Consider the following 21,558-nt stretch of genomic DNA (forward strand, 5'->3'; position numbering starts at 1 on the left):
TTGTTGTTTTTATTTTTTGGGACGCGCATATAAAAAATAAGACAACAAGCACAGCAATAACAATAACAACAGCGACAACTTGACAACAATCAACTCAAATTTTTCATTTCCGTTTATTAAAGCCGTGCCACCAGAGAGCGGAAAAAGGGAGAAAGAGAGGGGGGGGGGGGGGGGAGGGGAGATTGATGCTGCGTGTTCACACATTTTTTAAAGAGCGAGAGAAAGAGAGAGAGAGAGAGAGAGAGAAGACTCCGGCTTAGTATGCATTTCTGTGTTGAGTGTGTGTGTGTGTGTGTGTGGTGTGTGTGTGTGTGTGTGTGGTGTGTGTGTGTGTGGTGTGAGTATGTCAGCATTTCCTGCGCACAATTTATGCTGCACTCTAAAGATGGGTGCGTGTCAACAAAAATTACTATTAAATATTCCGAAAATGATGAGGAAGTATAGCTTAAGTTGATGTAAAAGAGAATTGAGCTGTTGCCCAGGCAGCTGTCTAGAAACTCAAGGCTATTTAATAAGTGAAGTACGTTTTTAAAGAAATGCGTGTTTAATTGTTGCCTTTTGAGAGAACTTAAATGCACATTGTACTTTTTTTGAACACTTAAAAAGCACAATTAAAGCCCGTGACAGTTTTAAGCAGTAGACTCAGAATAAACTCGGTAACCTTCAGTTTAATAAATAAATAAATATATTCATATAAGTGAATATAATTATAATAATATAATAAGTTTATGTGAATTCTCTAATATTCTATATTCATTTATACTTTATACTTTAAGAACTTTTAGCATAAAAAAATGAAAATTATTAATAAATAAATCAAATAGTGAAATCTTTCTAAATTGAAAATAACTTTCTTAACAATATTTTATTTATTTTTTTTAGGATAACTTTCTTAACAATATTTTATTTATTTTTTTTAGGATTCAAGTATTTATTTATTATATATATTTCGATATATATATTATTATTAAGACACGAGCTTTTCTCGCTGCGTGTTCACCTCTAGTGCAAGCTTAAGCTGCGACACACACACACACACACACACACACATACACACACATACAATGCACAATTTATGCTTTCACTGCTGCTGCTGCTGTTGCCTTCTATAAGCGATTTCCGGTGCATGCGTCGCTGCTGGCGTCGCTGCAACTGCAAATTTGTACGTTACTTTCAGTTATGATTGTTATTGCTACACAAATATATATTTACATACATACATAAATACATACATAAATACATTTGCTTATGCTCAGTTCTGACTGCAGCCTGCTTTAAGCGGCACCTGCCATTATTGCCAGTGGAGGAGCGAGCAGACGTTGCGCCTGCGCCTTTAGTCCAGTCCCTGTCAGTGCCTCCTCCGCCCTGCACCACTCTTCCTCCACTCCACTACCCCCTCCCCCACCAGTTGGTTATGCATTTGCATCACGCACAGCCCTTTCAATTATAATTGCTGCCTGGCTGCCTGCCTGCGTTTTTGCTATTTTTATACATCTATTTTGCTTTGACGTCGGCACGCGGCAGCAAAAAAACAATATATATATATATATAGGTATATATATGCTGCAGCCTAGTCGGTAGCACGCGCTCTTGTTTTTCTTCTTGCCTCCAATTGTTGCACATCTGTTTTTTTTTTTTTTTTTGGGTAGCTGCAGCTTAGGGGTGCCTCAAAACAGCAGCCAAGGATGCCCCTGATTTTTTTCTTTTAATGTCTGGCTTTGTTTGCCCCCTCATCTTTTCATCTTTTTGTAGTGTTTTCTTTTATTTTCATTTTTTATACTTTTTTTCCTTACTTACTTTTGTTATTAATTGAAAAACAAAAACCTAGTCTAGACAGATTTTAAATGGCGCAGCTTCAGCGGAAATTCAATCTCTGCTCTATTTTCGAGTGCGGCTCCCCCAATCACAAACATATATATATATATATATATATGTATATCTATTTTTAAGCTGCATATGTGCTGTGTGTTAATCGTATTGTATTTCATGATTAGACTGCATTTGGGTAATCAATTTTCTTGTCGGGCGGAAATTGAATGCATGTTTGGACGGAAATGGAAATCCTTAAATTATACAATTTGAAGCCCAACAAAATTGAAGGCAACAAAAAATACGAAAAACCCTTTCGCCCTTTTTTTGAGCCAAGCCGACGGCTTTTACTTTGATTTTCAATTAAAAAACGTGCCTTAATTTTGTATTTTGAATTTGAAAAAACGTGCTTGAATTTTGTATGGCAGTCAAACAGTGCTCGTTTCTTCGTTGTTTTTTTTTTATAGTTTACAGTCGTCTTGTGATGAATTGCCAGTGCACTTTAAATGCAATTGCATTGCGTTCAAGTGCTTTGTTTTGTTACATAATGAAAAACTCAGACTCACCGCAGCAGAACGTTTCCAATTCGACATCTTCGATTTTGAGTTGCATTTTTGAAATGTTTTTTTCTTCTTTGAGTTTCAATTTGTTATTTTGTGAATGGGTGCACTTTAAAAATACATCGTAGTACACTCGCAGATATATCCACACACACCCGCACACTCGCACACACACTCTGGTCAAGTCAAGCTTAGCTGCGCATGCGTAACGTCAACTTGCCACAGTCCTTCAACTTCAACTGGCCATAAAGCCAGTCAAAGCTGAGCTCAGCTCAACTTGGGGCACTCAAATCAATGCTGAATGCCAAGAATAATAATGAGCAATCGATGCAAAGAGAGAAATAGAGAGAGAGCGAGAGAGAGAGAGAAAGACAGAGAGAGAGTATCTCTCATACTTTTATATACCCACTCTCTCTCTCTCATTCTCTGTCAGAGTTTGTTTTTTCTTCATAAATAATGCATTCAAAAGATTATAAAATAATAAAAGTCACAGCTGTTGTTGTTGGTTGTTTTTCTGTTATTGTTGTTGTTGTTGTACGTGCTTGTGACGTTTAATCAACACGTTGTCCATTTTAAGTGCTACCGTGCTACCAAGTTCGTAGTGCCCCCCATTGCCCCCGTTCCCCCATTCCACAAAATCCCTATCCATTCTGAACCAGGCTATAAACGGAATTATGGCATTTTAAGTGGGCAACAGCGCCAATTTTATTATTTCTTTGCTATTTTCTTATTTTTATTTATAAACAGCCCTGTTAAGATTCGCCTGTTGTGTTATTCTCGATCCAAAAGCGGCATAAGAACGCTGTAAACAGTTAGGAATCGCATTGGGAGTTGCAAAAGGAAAGCAAAATGACATACACTTAAGAAAACACAGCAAACCACAATTTATAAATTAGGAGAAAATCAGTCAGGCCTACAACAAAAAATATAAACTCGTCGCAAAGAAGAAAACAGGCAATTTTCTGATTTTTACAAATAATTTCTAAAGAATATTTTAGAATATCGCGTGTTTTCAATTTATAATATTATCTTCTTATTCATCTTCTAATCCGAGTTTAGTTTGCTGTTAAATAAGAAAGATGAGGAACGCACTCAGAAACAAAATGAAAATCGGCGTGAATATTAGAAAAATGATCTGATTTTTTAAAATAATTTTTAAATATACGAAAGCTAAGGTAAAAACTCTATATGAAATACTACATATCAGGTCAAGTTTTTTTTTCGAGTGTACCAAATCGTACATGCATATGTAAATAAATGGATAAATATTTTGATTTAAATGGCAGTGACAGAAACTGCAGAAAAGGGCAACAGCAGCACAGCTATAAATACATATAAATATAAAACATTTAAATGTGGCAAGCAATAAAAAATCTTAGCATTTAAATTGATGTGAAATACTATTCAAAATCCCTTTGGGTTTTCAAGTTGAGTTTGAAATGGTGTCTTGGGAATGGTTCCAGGAAGATATAAACAAGGTTTTCTACACTTTTCAGAACTGGAAGCAGATAGACAGAAAGAATGGCACATTTAATAATTCAAATCAGCAAACAGCTTTGGCAAAGAAGCTACGAATCTTAAGAACAATATTGAGCCCGATTATTCTTTAGTGGTCTTAGTTTTGTCACACAGAATATCTTAATTAATTCTTCAATATTCTAATAGACGGAAAGAAAGATCAGCAAAAATCTTAAACCACGAATAATCTTAGAATATTAAGTCGTTTATTCTGGAATGAGCAGCCTTAAAAGCAGTTTTGTAGTCTTCTTATTTATGATCTGATCTGCATTTAGCTCGATGTTAAGCTTCTCAATACATTTTTTAATATTCTAGTGAAATCAACTCATTTCTTTCAACTATTTTACACAAATTTTCTCACATTTTCATTTGATGCACAAATAAGCCTTGCAACACTGTGCGTCTGCGCCACTAACTACAAGCACATGTGAGAAAAGGTTTAAAAATAGTCAGCTAAAAAACTGAAGAAAAAATATTAAAAAACAAGGAAAAGAAACAGACGAAGAAGAAGAAGGGGAAGGAGAAGGAGAAGAGGGAAACTTCACACTGAGACGTGAGCAAAATGTAAGCGTGCTTGTTATCCTCTTCCTACAGAGAAGACCTCCAGTCAGACCTCAGCCCAAAATTATGTAAATCAAAAAAATATGCTTTGAGTCGAGGCTCGAAATTTGTGTATACGAAATATTAAATATTTATGAATGCAACAGGTGTTGACGAGGGGGGTAAGGGGGAATATGGGGTGGATATGTCTGGGATGTGGTCAAGGAAATTCAGGCAGTGATTTCCCTCAATAGGATTTCGTTGTGTTGCCTCTGTTTGTTATGCAGCACAACGCAGGGTCATGTTTAGTGTATTGAACCCCAGCAGAGGCAGCAGCAACAGCAGCAGCACCAGCAAAAATGGAGGCATGCGGCAGCTGCCACAAAGGCGGCTGCTCTTTGTTTGTGTACTGTGTAATCTGATGAGCAGATGTTCTCAGAATCGCTTGTTGCACAGAAGCAAGTGCAACAACGCATTGCAACTGAAACAGTAACAACAACAGCAATGCACAGTTGCTCCCCAGTTGACCTCAAATCACCTGCCACACTTGCTGCTTGCGAGCAATTAAAATGCGGCAGTATATAAAATGATATATGGCACATTGCCGGCTGCACAAAAAAATATATGTATAAACACTACACTCGGCAAAAAATCGACCTGATTTTCCGAAATTCTCCAAGGGTTCACCTTATTATGCAAACATAAAAAAAACAACGATTTCTCGTTTCTTAATTTCTGGTTACACTTTTCCAAAAGTTTGAAAATATATGTCTAATTTTTAAATAGCTTATAAAATTCATAGAATTTAATTTTAAATAATTTAAATTGTACGATAATTTTAACTGATGACTTCTCGGCACGAAAGCCAATTTGATTACTTCTTTCTGAATTTTATAAAGTATTTTTTCTAAAAATTAAGGTTTTCAATTCTAATTTTTAGAAATGGTTTATTGTTTGCTGACCTCTTTTTATAAACTAAATATATATTAAAGTGTTTTTTTTATGTTATTATTTTTCATCTACATTTTAGAAATGCATTTCTGAATAATAGAAAATGTTTTTAAATAATCAAAATAATACCACATTTTTGGGATTGTCGATTTCTAATTTTTAAAAATTCAGGGCGATCATTTTTTCTGAGTGTACACTCCCCCTTTTCACTTTGATGTATGTGTGTTTGTGTGTGGTGTATTTGTATGCACAATTGGCCTAAAGCATGTTGGCCAAATTTGGCTAAATGTTTGCTTGGCACGCGCCATATGCAAAACAGCTTCGACGAGTGCATGTGGGGAGTTCAGGCTTCCGTGCCATTAACACGTTTGAACAACAAAAACAACCAACACGCACACCCGCACACACACACACACACACACACACAGAGGCACAGTCAATGGCCAGGTTGGCTAACAATTATGCAAAGTTCCTGTTGGCCCCTTTGGCCCCACCTTATTGACAATTGTGCATTGTTTTCAATTTATGCTTTTCTTTTTTTCTGCTTGTCATGTTGGGCAGCCACACCCCCCGCCCACTCGTTTATGGACTCTTGTCAGTTGTTGTTTTGTATTTGTTGCCTCTTTCCGCGGCAGGTTGCACATCCGCCATGTTGCACAGACAAACAAACACAGGCAACATTTATTCCGACAATTAAAGAGTCAAACGGCAAAATTGCAAAACTGCAACTGCAACTGCAACTGCACTTTGCCGGAAATGTGTGCCCCACACAGACACACACACACACACACACACACACCAGCACACCCAATGTGGCAATGTTTATCTCATTTGCATTTGAAAACTCTTCTTCTTTTTTTTTAAATTATGAACTCGTTTTTTGTTTTTGTTTTTCCTGCATTCACAAATATGGGCAGAATATTATTTGTTATTTTTTGCCATAAATTTAGGTGTTAAATTTGAAGTTGTTGCCGCTTTGGTTGCCGCTTTTGTTGCAAGTGTGTCAATTGCCGTGCGCTCATTGCTCACTGCTCATTGCTCATTGCTCATTGTGACAAAGTGAATTTCAAATTGCAATTGTACAGTTACGCTTCATAGTTGGTCACTAACCATAACTTATATCTATATATATATATGTTTATTTATGGGGTCTGTCTAACTGTGTCGTCGCTAGTTCTATAAATTGCAACACTTTATTTTGCATACAAAAGAAGCGAGCTGAAAGCTGAAAAACATCCACTCGACTCATTTCTACAAATACCAAAAATAAATTTCATAAATTTAGAAATTTAAGCTGGAATTTAGAAAAGAGTCAACTTTGCGCTTGCAATTGTTGAATTAACTATCGAGTTTACTCGTAAAGATTCTCCCATTGTTATTTGAAGATCCGACAGTTTTTCAAGTATTTTTCAAGTATGCTAATAATGATGAAAACAGATTTCAGCTTGTGCTTGTAATAGCTTTAATTTCAATTTGTACTCTTCATATCTTATGTTACCAATAAGTTGATGAATTGAAAATCCAACTAACTCGCACTTCAAACTACTCAAGATCCGATTCATTGATTAATGATTGAGCACAGTAGTTTATTCAAGTGCTTGAAGAGCTCCAATCCAAAATTGAGTTGATAATCTTTGCGGCTCAGGAACAAGTAGTATTTTTTTATTTTTATTTTTCAAGTGTTCATCAGTCAAGTCAATTCAGTGTCAATGCTAACAATTGAAAACCTTGAGAGTCGCAGCTGTCTATAAATAATCATTGTGGATAAGTCCTGAGCACATTATAAACAGTAAAATTATGACTTTAACTGGGCAGATGTCTAGGGGTAATAATAATGATCAGGCATGCAACATGCCATTTCTGTGGCATACATCACACGACTCAAGTCGGGACTGTCAATGTCAAGTCAGAGGCCAGACCAGACCAGAAGCGAACCAGAAGAGACCCGAACAAAGACGTCAGTTAGGATGAAGCAGCTCATTAAGACTCAAAACAATGCCAACTTTGGCGACACTCAGGCGACAGTGCCAAAACAACAATAACAACAACAAAAGTAACAACAACAACAACTTTTGTGCATTTACAATTATCACTTGCGTAAACATTTCAATGTTATTTGAATGCAAAAGTTGCACAGAGCAGACCCCTGGCGCCTCGCAAAATGCAAATACAACATCAGCAGAGGGGAGGAACAGGGGGGAGGTATATAGGAGAGGGGGGGAGTTGGGGTAGCTGTCGCTTAATATGCAAAAACGTGTTGCACTCAGTGTCAGGGATCGGCTCTGCTCAGAAGTGCAAAAATGCGAACGCCAAACGAGGCCATTTTAAACAGAGAATTTGTTATACAATTTAACTAACTCATATATATATAAGCACTAACTATATATATATATATACATATCTATTTAATTAAGTTTCACAGCAGGTACTACTAAGTGGCATTTTAGAGTCGCACTATTTATTAATATAAATAGCCATAAGCCTGGCTCAATTTAGTTGATGTTGATTTGAATGTGAATGTGAATTGAGCTTTGAGCAGAATGAAATAAATATTTATACCCATTTGAAATGTGTTAAATGGGTATACCAAATTTTAGCAGCAGCATTTGAAGGTATCTCCGATTCATAATGTATATATATCATTGACCAGCACCAAAAGACGAGCTAACATACACACAGAAAAAAATGCACCCTGAACATTTGATATAGAATGTTGGGTTTTCTAAAAATGAGCGTTTGTGATTTCAAAATTTCAGTGTGATATTTTCTATAATCAATTTAAATATCTTATCAATTTTTTTAAATCAATCTGAGTGACTTCCCACTGAGCTACTTTGCCTCTTAAATAAACCATAGCTAAACTAGAAATTTATTACTATTTGAATCTGAATTTCGGAAGGGATTTATTCTAAGAATTATATCAACTTTAAAAAAAAGAAAATATATTAAAAAAAGTGACTGCAATCAATCTAAAATGCCGGAAAATTTGGAAGCTTCAACACAAAATAAGAAACTATGCATATGGAAGACATCTTTCATTACATTAAAATGTTGTTAACAAATTTGGTATCAATATTGTAACCAAAATTTATAAATTAATATAAAATAATGCTTCACTCACCTCGTCTGCGATATGATGGACCGCGAAATTTATTTGGCGAGGGCACCGGTGGACGGGGTGCCAGCATATTGGGCACCTCATCCGGCGAACTGGGTCCAATCGATGGCGATGTGCAACTGGATGCGGATGTGTTCAGTTGACGTTGATGTTGATGCTGATGTTGGTGTTGTTGGTGTTGGTGTTGTTGATGTGCCCAGTTGCTGCCAAAGGAATGGCGACGTGTGCCGCCGCTTGGCAAAGTGTGATGGCGCTGAGATTTACTGCAGATGGGGAACAGATCAGAGAGAGAGAGAGAGGGAGACAGAGAGAGAAGAAAGGAGAGAGAAGAACGATAAGTACGCACGATTAGCAACGTCATTGGTAATGAGCAAAGGGGGAGGAATGAGTAGAGTAGAATTCTTTTTTGGCAAGCTGTCAACAGCTGCATCCTGTCAAGAGCAACCAGAGCAGCAAAAAAAAGAAAAACCGCCCCAGATCTCTTAAAAAAAACAAGTGAGAATGTTGTAGTCTGGCATAACCGACTGATAATACTCTGACCAACAAGAATAAAGTCTTTGCAGAAGGTTTCTACGAATATTCACTTTGTCTGACGAGGGCTAAGACAAATAGATGTGCACAGAGAGACAGCTTGGCGGATTTTGGACAAACTCCACATACTCTGAGTACCTTTAATGATAGAGTATAAAAACCCCTCTCCAGATCACTCACCTTGCATTGAAGACATCGTCGTGCTCGGCAACGCCACCCGGACATTGGGAGCTGTGCGTCTCGTTGCAGGAGCCGAGGCGTTCTCGAAACGTTTCCGAGTGCGAATTGTTATTGGACGAGTGCTGGCGAGCAAACATAAGCGGCTGCAGTTCAAACGATTGCTGTGTGGCAAATTTTAAATGGAATGTTGAGAGTTGAATGTTGCATTAGAGACAACAGAAGCAGGAAGTTGCAAAGCGAGATCGGACAATGATTAATTGACAGAAGCAAGGAAAAACTCACTTGTGAGAAACCGCCGAGGGAGTTGAAGCTGCCGCGTGGACTGCCAAAGGCCATCGTTGCCGTTGTATCCAGATTGGCCGATGTGATCAGACGCATCTGTTCCGGATTGGTTCCGGCCAGTGCCGGACGTGGACTGCTGCCTTTCGAGTTGCGACGCTTAAATAACGAGAACACCTTCCCCGACGACGACTGTGGCGAGTCTGGGGTGCGGGGCGATTTTGTGTCATTACAAAAATAACAGGGATTATCTAAAAAAAAAAAATAAAACATAAAATAAAAATAAAAGATTAAAATACAATAATGAAAATTATAATGAGTAGTGAAAGGTATTTTTTATGATGTGATTGTGTTGACTTAAATTTAATGTTGTAACTAAATATATAAAAATAACATGGGTTGTCTAAACGTAAATAAAACACAGTATTAAAGTTGCGGTTTTGAAAAGATAGTAAAAGGGTTTTACTATTATAAGACTGAATTGATCATATTAAATGTCCTAACTATAATACAACAATAACAGGGATCATGTATCTAAAAAGCAAAATATACTGTTAAAAATGTAACTTTGAAAAGTCTTCACTATGATTATTAAAAAAATAAACAATTGAATGTCAGTGGTTTTATTTAAAAAATAACATTTAGCAACATTAAAGTTACGGTAAGGGAGTTAATATATTTTTTATTATATATAAATCATTTTGTAAAAGATCATAAAGAGTAGAAGAGCCTTCACAAAGCTATGATTATAAGAACAAATCGTGAAGCGAAACTAAGCTATAAAATCAATTGTTGTTCAAACAACAGCTAAATTAAAAAAAAAATTAATTTCAAAATACTATTTGTTTAGGATTAAGGGATATAATATTGTGGAAGTAACTGATATTTATTTTTTCCTTAATATTAATAGGAAAGTATGATTATTTCATTTAAGATACTTATGATAAATTACAGACTTATCGCAACTATCGTTATTTTTACCTGAGAAGAAGGCGTTTGAATTATCCATGGTTAGAAACATTTTGAGATCGTCTTAGACAAAATGAGGTTTCAAGTTCAGATTTGGTTCGATAACTTGCACAATCTGCGCACGATTGTTTCTCAATTCACAATTGCAATTTATGATGCATTCTTGCTGCTTACACGAGAGAGTGAGAGAGAGAGAGCGAGATGGGAACACTTTCACTAGCGACGCATGCGCACGCGCCAAAAATCGTATTTCAAACTCCGCACGATGCCAAATATGGCCAAAAAAACAATAAATTTAAAGTCAAATGAGCAAAAAAAAAAAACAATGCGCTTTTGATTTCACTGCTTGAATAATGTGCAGTGTCAGTTTGATTGATTTAATATAGAAAGCGCGCCAAACACATTCAAATTTGTAACGGTGGCTTCAAACTGTTGTTGTCGCTGTTTTGATTTATTCAACGCGCTGCGCGTGCGTCTGCATTGAAATCCCGAAACGGAATAAATTCTACAACTTCAACGAGAACAAAACACTTGAAATAGCGTCAGCGTCTACGTCGACATCGACGTCGGCGTCGCTGCTTCTGCACGCTGAGAGAATCCCTTTGCCGCTTTGGTTATTGTATTTGTACCGCTTCTTCGTTTATTTCGTCTGCCCTGCTTTGACTAACTGCAGCACCACTCACTCTCTCCCTCGCACACGCACACATGCACACACACACACACACACGCATGCGGGATCAGTGTTTAAATATGTTTGCCACATTGCACCCACTCATTGCTGCTCTGTCGCTGTTGCTGCCGCTGCTTTTGTCTCTGCCTCTGCCTCTGCTTGGTTAGTCGAGTTTGTTAGGGAAAAACTCAAACATTGTTGTTGCTGTTGTTGTTGCTGTTGTACCTGAGCATGATTTTCTTTTGCGTGCGTTTTTCGCATGATCAAAATGCTGTCGTCTGTTCTTTGATTCCCAACAATTCCTTTCATTCTCCTCTCATTCCATGCTGGCAACGTCGCGCATATTTGATGAGTTCCGATAGGTAAAAAGCAACAACAACAACAACACTAATACATACAGAGAATCTTGTTACCTTTGTATCCTCTTTTTGTATTTATAAGTGTTGTTGTTGTTACTGTATTGGAGTCTTTTTTTTTTAAATATTCACCGTGTCTTATCAGGATGAAAGTTTGTTTACTTTATTTTTTTGAATTGATTATTATTAATATAATATCTTTATATCCTTCTACATAAATAAAATACTCTTAATTTAATATAACATATTTTTCGACTTGAGGCTATTAATACAAAGATATCTTGAATTATATGGTATATATATTCTTGATCATTATAGTTCTCCTCTCCTTATGAATCTTTACCTAGCCAGCAAATGAATATCCTTTTCATATATTTTCATTTACTTTTAATACCTTAAAAACCTTTTCAATAAGTCCGCTTAAGTACGCTTAGTTGCACTTCATATCCCAGGTTTATAATCCTAATATTTAGCTTTATTTTCGTTTACAAAATTCCCCTCTTTGTTTAGAGGAAAGACATGCCAAATGGTAATCAATGAAATGTTGCGGCCAAAATAGACTACCACAACAATAAAAGCCATGCAAGAATGACAAATGAAAGCAGGAGATAGTTCAGTAAAAATACCTATGGTAGAAGCAACAGAATGTGAGGGCGTAAGAAATAGAGAGGAGAGAGAGAGAGAGAGAGAGAGAGAGAGAAAGAGAAGGCGAGCGATCATCAAAGGCCAACATCTGAGGTATGCACATTAAAAATGTTATTAGACGGGCGCATTGAAAATGTCCAGGCGAGAGGAAAACATACTGGCTACACTGCACAAAAAAGCAGCACTGAATTTTAGTATTTTGCTTTATTTTTAGCGTCAATGGTTGGTCATCTTATTATTCAAAAAGTAAATTTGTAAAATATAGAGTTGTGTTCTTCTAGAAACCAGAGTGTGCAATCATTTCACATAGTTTTTAAATTAATGTAACTTTTTAAGTGACTTCCCACTTGGCCTTTAAGACTAAGCTTTAATATAAAAGCCGAGTGCGTAAATTTCCATAATTGTTTCTGAATTTTTAAAGGGATTCCTTCTAGAAATTAGAATTTGCATTTCTACTTTTGAGAAATTATTATATTAATAATGGAAAGCATTTATAAAAATGAGAAAAATCTTGATATTCTTGCGATTGTCGATTTGGGTCAAGTCTTTCAAAATTATACAGATTTTCTTCCAAATATTTGGAAATTATTTGCAAAATCAAGAAATAATATAAATTTTAAAGCGATTAGAGCAATTTGTTTGCTGAGTGTACATAGGAAAGCTTATAATTTTGTAAGGAAAACACAAAGACAAAGATAGCTAAAAGTTGGTAGAGAGTGCAGAGCGATTCCATGTGGCAGACTGCGGAATTTCTGAAGTGGACTGACAAATGGGACTGGGACTGGGACTGGGCCAACGTATAAAATGAGTGGCAGATGCAACGCACATTGGAACCGATGGAAAACTCGTAAAAACTCGCAAGGGGCACACAGCGTAGAAATTGCACATTTCGTAGTTCATAAAATGTAGAAAACGGATCCCGTTCCCAAAAAAGAGTGCACTCTCAAGGAGTGTGTGTGTGTGTGTATGTGTGTGTGGATGCAAATGATCTTGAAATGCACATCGACTCGCAGCACTCGTTGCACTTACACAATTGCATTTGCCTGCACATAAATGTCAAGTTGTTGTCTTCGCCTGCACGCACTCTGACTCTGACTCTGATTCTGATTCTGACTCTTCGGCTTCTTAAGTACGGCATAGACAATTGGTACACTCAGAATAAAGTCGCATCAACATTTTTCTGATTAAGAATATTTTCTGCTTTTTGGAAGTGTTTTAAAATCAGAAAAGTGTTTATTTCTACTAAACTTGTTTTTTTAATGAATGATTTGTTTATATGAAAAAACACCCTGCAGATAACACCCTGTAAATAAGACATATTTTTCCTAAGCTTAAAAAAAATAGACACTGGAATTATGCAAAGAAAATCACGGGTTTCTGAAAGAATCAAACATGAGTTGTAGAAACAATCTTTTTGAACAATCAGTTTAACGGGCGACATTTCGTTGAGTGTATCGCATGCTCTTCTATGAGCCACGACTCGACTTGTCCCGTTTCTAGTCGTAAATCTGTAGACGCTCAGTTGCTACCTAAACTGGAGCAAAAACAACAACGAGGCAAGCAGCGAACAACCCTTTCGCTTCCGAGGAGGTATTCTGTGCAACACTTTGGGGGCACTCGCTGATTGTTCTATGGCGTTGACAGGTTAATCACTTCTGTTGGTGTCTTTGTTATTGCATTTCTCTTGGGTCAGTTTTGGTTGCTCTGCGGCAGTGATTCACCTTTGTTGCCACATCAAGCGTTGAGTCACAAATAGAATCATTTTTATGGCTAAAATCTCATAAGCAATGAAAGTGCTATAACGGCAATGTACCTTAAAGAAGGAGTTAAACTGATTTCAAATCATTACTTGATCAAGTGTAATTCATAATTAACATAATATAGAATATATAACATAAAAATAAAAGAAAATTTTAATAAGCAAGCTAAGTAGTTTAAAAAATAAAAGAAAATTAGTTAAATTCATGGCTTGGTCCAAATTAAATACATTTTTAGAAAGACAGAAATGGAAATTTTAGTAAACAAGCTAAGTAGCTTTAAATTGAGTTCAAACCAAAACTTGGTAGACACTAAATCAATTTTTAAAAGCTAAAACTTTCACAGCCCTAAATAAATGTAATGAGTTTACAAGTAAATAAATATTAAAGTAATTGCAACAAGCAATTATTTAGTAATCAACGCTCTAATGATTTACAAATATGGCATGCAAATGCATTATGCACAGAATTTATAATTAAAAAAAAGAAAGAAGGAAATATTCAACTGCAAGCGAAAAGCAGAAAAATGCACAACTGGAAATTTATAATGTTTCCCATTGCTGTTGTTGCTGTAGCTGTTGTAATTTCTTGGCCCATCGAACTTCAGAAACTGTTTCTTGGCCGTTTATTTGTTAGCTGCAAGCTGAAGGAAAAAAGTACTCCTCGTGGCCATATTTGCCATACACGCGTAATTGCACGCAATGCTTTATTATACACTCAACGCATTAAGAATGTGTATAAGGAGTATAATGGTTTTGTGGAGAAGTACGTAATAGGCAGAAAGATGCAACTAAGAATCTATAAACTAAATATATTATTGCGGAGTATTCACAGTAGAGTCGATCTAGAGAGCTAGCACTGTTCTGTCTAAGTTCAGAGTTCTCTATTTCTATCATTAAGAACTACATTTTAAATGTGGATAACAGTTTATTTTTCTATTCGTACCAACTACTTTTGGTCTTGGCATTTTTCTGAGTTTTTTCCAATCCATTATTCAATTTTCGAGTACAAAATATAAATCGATTTCTGAAAGCAATACAGCTACAAAGGCAGAGTCTTCTTATATATTTTGATATATAATTAAAGGACCAATTTTAGCAATATCGTATAAGAAACCTCCAAGGTATTCTTATATTGATCTCATTACTATCCGCAGGCAAAATCAATTTCCTTAAAAGAAAATAGAGCACTTCCAGCATGCTTAGATTTGAGTGTACAAAAGGGAAATTGGTCAATAAAATTAGAATTTATTCAACAACTGACTGTAGGGTATCTCATAGTCGAGCTCACTCGACTGCAGTAGGCCTCTTTGTTTATTTCTTTGTTGAATTATTTCGCTTGTATGCACATTTGTCCAGGCGGACAATAACAAGAACAACAGAAGTTACTCACATTTACTCGGCTATTTTCATTAGAATTCCGCGTAGCCAGGCAGCTGATAGAGAGAGTGAGAGAGGCAGAGAGATAGAGATAGAGAGAGGAAGTGTGAAAGAGTAAGCAGCAGCCCCCTGCAGCTCTCCCCACTTAAAAATGCCAACTCCAACCCCAACCCGAAGTCAGCGTTTTGTATTTTGAGTCAGTTTATGCGCAATACGAGTTTTCCTTCACGTTCAATTGAAAATTTTTGTTTATTATTTTCGACTTTTTTTATGATTTAACCCCAAAGGCAGCCAAAGGGAAAAACGAACCAAACAAAATATAATAAAACAAACGTCAGCCTGCCCGGAAGTTTGGCGACGACCCAGCCAGCTGTGGTGTGAGAGGGGAAGCCGTATTATGATTATGATTGTTATGATTATTATTATTATTATTATCATGGCTATTTTAATGTGTTGCCACACAAAAAGTTACACAAAATTATGCCTCAAACCTGCAGTTATTGCAGGTGGCTTCCCTGGAAATGAGAAACAGAAAAGTAAAAAACAGCATCGTATGCATTTGCATGCATTTAATATAAGCTTATACACTAAAAGAAAAATAACGCCACAAATTTAAGTAAATCGCCACTATATTATTATGTAGAAAACAAATTTATATTTGTGGCTTTTTACAATCAAGTTTCGCATTATTAAATTTTAGGGTGAATTATTATAAAATTTGGAAAAAACTATGTCTAATCAATTCTTTTAAAAATGGTAGAAAGTTGTAACCTAATATTTAGAAATTATTTCTGAAAACAAGAAAAACTCTATATTTTTTAGGGCGACTTTTTCTGAGTGTAGAAAGGGGGAAAGGTGGAGAAGTGGGTTGTTGCAGGGACCACATAATAAAATAATTCTGGCATTAATGATGACTTATTTTTACGGAGCTCATAAAACGCAAGTCGAATGTAAGACGAATGCTTTAAGAATCATTTTAAAAAAATATGAACATTTTTGAAAGTGTTATTTTAGTTGGCCAAAGGAAAACAGAAGAGCAGCCATTAAAACAATCAGTTTTAGAGTTCCGCCCACGCGAGACAAGAATTTTCGGCGCGAGCGGATGCGAAGCAACAATTGCCATAAAAAAGAAAAACAACATTAAGCGGCAGGCAAATAGCTCAAGTATGCCACTGCCATCACTTTTGGCAGCTGCGGATGTGAAGTGGCATGAAAACTGAAACTGAGACAAGACTGAAGGCTCAAGGCTCGCCTGGCAATGAAAACAACTTGCCAAATGTCGACCAGGCTGTGTCCAAGGATAAGTGATTAAAAATGCGGAAAAACGAAAGAACCTCAACAGTTCCACGTGACCCCAATGCTAATGAACACTCGAGAGGGAAATAACCGGAACGGAAATGCCAAAAAAAAAGACATAACCAAAACACAAGCAACAGATTAGTAGGATGTGATCAGGAAGTGTAAGCAGACATGAAGCTAATAATTTTGAGAGGAGGGAAATCACTCCCGTGCTCCCTCTTTCAATTGTGAAGTGTGAAAGTGAATTTTACTACCTGGTCTTGAGTGGGCTCTGCGCTCAGAAAAAATATCATACCTGGAAATCGACAAGGACAGCTCAGCTCGCATTGTTTTGTAAAAATACTTCTTATTTATTTTTGTAATTAAGCGAACAAAATAGGAAATAAATAAAGATTTTTTCGCAAATTCAAATAAATCGTAGAAGTCATTAATCGTAATCGTGTTTAAAATAGAAAAAATTTTAATTAACTTCGGTCTACAAGGGTATTTAATCCTCAGTTTGCCTGAGATAAATGTTTTGTCTTGTTCTTTTCAGAGTATATTTTTCTAAAATTTAAAAGAGTCTAATAATTATTATTAATTTTATATACATTTTTTCACATTTACAAATATTTTAGTTAGTTTATAAATTTAAATTATTAAATTGACAAACAATTCGTTAGCGAGTTAGGATTTCTGTTTGTTTTTAGATATGTATTTGTTAATAATAGAAAACATTTTTAAAAATTGAAATTTTTTCGTGTATCTAGAATAATTTTGTAAAAAAACAGAATAACTAGCTACAAGTGTGATTTTCACTTTGAGGCGATTTTCTAAATTGCAGATCGATTTTTTTAAGTGTAGGTGAGTGATTACGTCCTCTATCTCTCTTTCGCTTTCTCTCTCGGCCTCTCTCTCTCTCTCTCTCTTTCTGTCGCTCTCAGTTCCTTTGTTATTTGTGAAGTGTGAAAGTAAGTTTTACTACCTGATCTTGAGTTCATATTGGGTTTGGGTTTGTTCTTAGGTGTCAGAAATGCAATCAAAAAATCAAATAAACACTTTTATGATCTTGATCCTAATGGGCGTTTTTGCTGTGTACGCTGTGGTTGACACAATCCAATGAAAAGTGGCCAGTGCCAAGCCACATTTGTTGCTATTTTTAGGCTCGCTGGTCGGCAAAAGGTGTTTGGGAATGCATTAAAATGCATATATATATATAAAATGCAATCGAATGCGGACTTGGCATATCCAAAGCCAAAGTCGACACGAGAGCAACGGCAGCAGCCGCAAGACATCTGCTCAACAGATTTCACTGGGCCACAACAACAAATGTTAATTATTTTCTTAATGGAAACTGAGCACATGACAAAAAAAAAAACAACAACAAAAAAATAGACAACACAGCAGACGTTGTCTTCCGTGTAACAAAAAAAAAAATAACAACGAGCAGTTGAAGGTTGAGGCTGGCTGCGCAAAACTCCATTACGATGCAATGCATTGAGATCCCCTGATTTTGGTATTTCCTGATCCCCGAGCAGCAGCGTCGCCTGTGGAGCGCGTGTCTTTTTGGGCATATTTCTTTTTTCTTTTTTAATGCTAGCTGCATGTGTGCTTGCGACAGGGGCAGTGGCAGTTGCAGGGGCACATTACTTTCTGCGCAGTTGTTGTGAAAATTCTTATAAATTATACAAGTACACTCAAAAAAAAGACGACCCGAATTTTAGATATTTGCCAAGGTTAACTCAAGGTTTTTCAAAAAATGTGTTTCTAAAAATCAGAGTTTTTCTTTTCTTAACAAGGAACTCTAATTCTGGTTATATTATCATTAATAATTTGTTGATATTTTATATATTTATTTATATAAATTGAGTTGAAAACTTCAAATTTTGTGGTATTGACTCTCAACTCTTCTGCGTGAGAGCATATCTTATTATTTCTTTCCGAATCTGAGAAAGTAAAAAAAGTAAAAAGAAAAGAAAATCTTTTTTTTTGAGTGTAGAGTGCGTAGCACGCATGGCCGTGTCCGTGTCCATGGCTCCAGCATGGCTGTGGCAGAAACCACAGGTTGATGTTAAATGTCAATTGGCATACCCCAGAGGATCCGTGGCGCATTAATTACAACAAAACTCCCCAAGCTCTCTGTTGATGCCTCTAATGATGTTGTTGATCTTGCTACGCTTTGCACTTAGCGTCCAATTTTCTATTTTTTCTCATTTCTTATTTTTTCTTTGGTTTTTTCTTTTCTTGGTGCAAGATCCCACTTCAAAATTTGATTTATTTAGCTTTGACTGCACTTGTAATATGAGATCAGGCACAACAAGGGGCAGAGCGGGGTTAAAAAACACACTTGCCGCGGCTGTCTAAGTCTGGCCATTATATATAGAATATTCAGTGGATCGTATATAGCATGTACATACATTTTGGAAATGACTGAAATAGATATGCGATCTGTCTAGATTACATCCCTAAGACAAACACATATCTGAAGGTGGAAGGAAAGATCTTATATTCATCATAGCTTGTCTCATTTTGAATTAAAATATTTCTTGAAATGTCCACTAATATTTTAAACATCCTTTAGATTTAGTTGTAATCGCTATGTATATATATATTATCTTCAAATATTTTCTCGAATTCTAGTATTATTTGTGTAAACAGAAATATAAATTCTTTTACGCATGATTTTCGACAAAACAGTGATTTTCGCTGAACTAATTTTATTTATTTATATTATTTAATTACTTATATTTATTTTTATGTTTGCACTTGCATTGAAAAGGGAGAAGAAATCATCTTCGAATCCATAAAGTATCTATATTCCTGATTAGCATCTACAGTCGAGTTCATATATCATATTAAACAAACAATTATCAGTTATCAATATCTTTTGGTAGAGCTCTTCGACTAGAGCTTTCCAGCTTGTCTGCCATTTAAGATTATAGTTTGAGTTTTATTAAAAGTGAAAATGCTTTACAATAAATTTCCCTATATTCTTTATGAACTTTTGCTTAAATATTTACCAGTAGACACAATATGCAAAATTTCCTCATGCCTGTCAAAATAAATATTCCCTGACGCGCACATAGACCACAAAATATACAATTATATATATATATATACATAAGTCAGTCGTTGATCTGGGCACAGCCCACACATTCCACGGAGTTTGGGGACATTCTCGACATGCGTCGTTGAATTTCATTTCAGAAATTTGATCAAGTTTCTCAGCTAGGACTTAGAGAACATCTTCCTTCACAGCTCCTACTCCAAGTTGTGCACCCACTTCAAATGCAACAGATCCAAATGATTATGAGGTGTGTAATTAAAATGTTTGCGCTTTTGTCCCCATCACCATCTCACGGTCATGTAATTCAATTATGAAGAATCATTTGTAGCAGATGAGAGCGTCTAATGTCTCTGTCTTATATTATTTTTGGATGGAATAAATGAACTCATCTCTTTCTCTCCTTCTTTCTCTTTCTCTGTTTCGACTTATGGTGGGCCATATATCTATAGCTAAAAATGCACTGGTTAAGTGCCTAGCCTAGAGTAATTGCAAATTTTTCGTAGAAACAATATTGAGACATCAGAATTACACAAATAATTGCATTTAACGACTTTTATTTCAATTTACAATTTAAGAACTTGTTGGCTTTCAGCACCCAACTCAGTTATTCCGACAATTAAGCACACACTGAGAAAAAACTTGGAAAACTTGAAAATAGCAGGCATGATAGTTAGGATTTTATTACTTATTACTGCTTTTCATATTTATAATATTTAGAGAGGTTTTTTGTATTAATAAAAAACGAATTTCAAACCAATAAAAAGACGTATTTAAATTATAAAAGTAAGTAAAAAAAAATATATTTCCAAAAACAAAAAAAACCTTTTCAAATTTGAAGATAATTTTTTTCGTTGGATTTTCTCAATTATATATCAGATATTTTGTCTGAGTGTATTTAAATTGGCATAGGAACTGTGAAATGGTAAGTGTTTTCTCATTTTTTTTATTATTATTATATTTTTGCTGTGACGTCGTCATTGGCAATGGCCGATGGATGCTGTCTGGCTATTCAATTGGGGCCATTGGTCCACATATCACTGATAGATTTCTTTATCGTTGCCAATTTGTGAATTGTTTTGCATCGTTTCTTGATTATTGATTATTGATTCCCTTGTTGCGCTCTTTGTCGGCATCTTTTTGAGGGAAAGCACAAAAGGCACTTGCAATTTGCAGCTGCTGCATGGTGAATATTTAATGTGTGCAAATATTTACAAAACATTCAATTAAAAATTGAAGGTGCGCCTACTTTTGCACAACTAAAGTATCGATCGCATCGATCGAAATATTCGACTGAGTCATATTATGGCCATATTCCTGGAAATTAGTCGTGTGAGAAATTCATGTTTATTTGTTGTGTATGGATTTTTAAATGCTTATGCCCCCGGATTTATTGGGGAACTGAGGACTCATCAATTGTAAAAATAGTAATGGTGAATAAGATAATTATTTTTGTCATTCTTGACCTACACAAAAATGTATAATGCTTAAGTTTTGAATTTGTATTAAGTTAGAATAACGAAAACAATAAATTTACAAGTTTATTTTCGAAATAATTGGGATAAAGCAAACTAGCAGTTTGGGAATCACGACCCTATAATCCATAATATTTATTTATTGAAAGCTATAGACAACAAAAATAAGCTAAACTAGTTAAACTAATATTTACTATCATTCAATAAAATGTAGGAAAAAGTGATGACGAAATTTTATCAATAACGGGGTCGATTTATTAAATTCTAGTCTAGTTCCAGGGTGTTCACAGTCACAGTTACAACTACTCTGAATGATTTGGGGGTTCTCCCAACTGTGAATAGTAGTGATAAATAAATAGACACTAAACAAGAAGCGAGCAGAACTCAATGAGTGCAATTAAAGATGAATGAATGAAATGAAATTCAATGCAGATTTAATGAATGAATTTACAAAGCGACAACAACTAAAACAACAAAAT

At 35.6% G+C, this 21,558-nt stretch overlaps 1 protein-coding gene across 3 annotated transcripts in view; it reads right to left on the reverse strand.

Moving 5' to 3' along the window:
• The window catches only part of LOC6569669 (phosphoinositide 3-kinase adapter protein 1), a 40,190-nt gene that overhangs the window by 15,406 nt on the left and 3,226 nt on the right, over positions 1-21,558 (reverse strand). Inside the window, exons 1-4 of one of the 3 annotated variants that reach the window (XM_001995852.3) lie at positions 10,468-10,529; positions 9,490-9,737; positions 9,208-9,368; positions 8,500-8,759 (exon numbers count right to left, since the gene is read on the reverse strand). In XM_001995852.3, the coding sequence (XP_001995888.2) occupies positions 8,500-8,759; positions 9,208-9,368; positions 9,490-9,737; positions 10,468-10,507 (709 nt within the window). In that variant the 5' untranslated portion in view covers positions 10,508-10,529. Of the gene's footprint in view, positions 1-2,375; positions 2,541-8,499; positions 8,760-9,207; positions 9,369-9,489; positions 9,738-10,467; positions 10,530-21,558 lie in introns of those variants that run through there. The other 2 variants (XM_032741538.1, XM_032741540.1) reach the window with 2 other exon arrangements.

Source organism: Drosophila grimshawi, unplaced genomic scaffold, assembly GCF_018153295.1.
Source record: "Drosophila grimshawi isolate 15287-2541.00 unplaced genomic scaffold, ASM1815329v1 contig_311, whole genome shotgun sequence".
Classification (NCBI taxonomy): Eukaryota; Metazoa; Arthropoda; class Insecta; order Diptera; family Drosophilidae; genus Drosophila; species Drosophila grimshawi.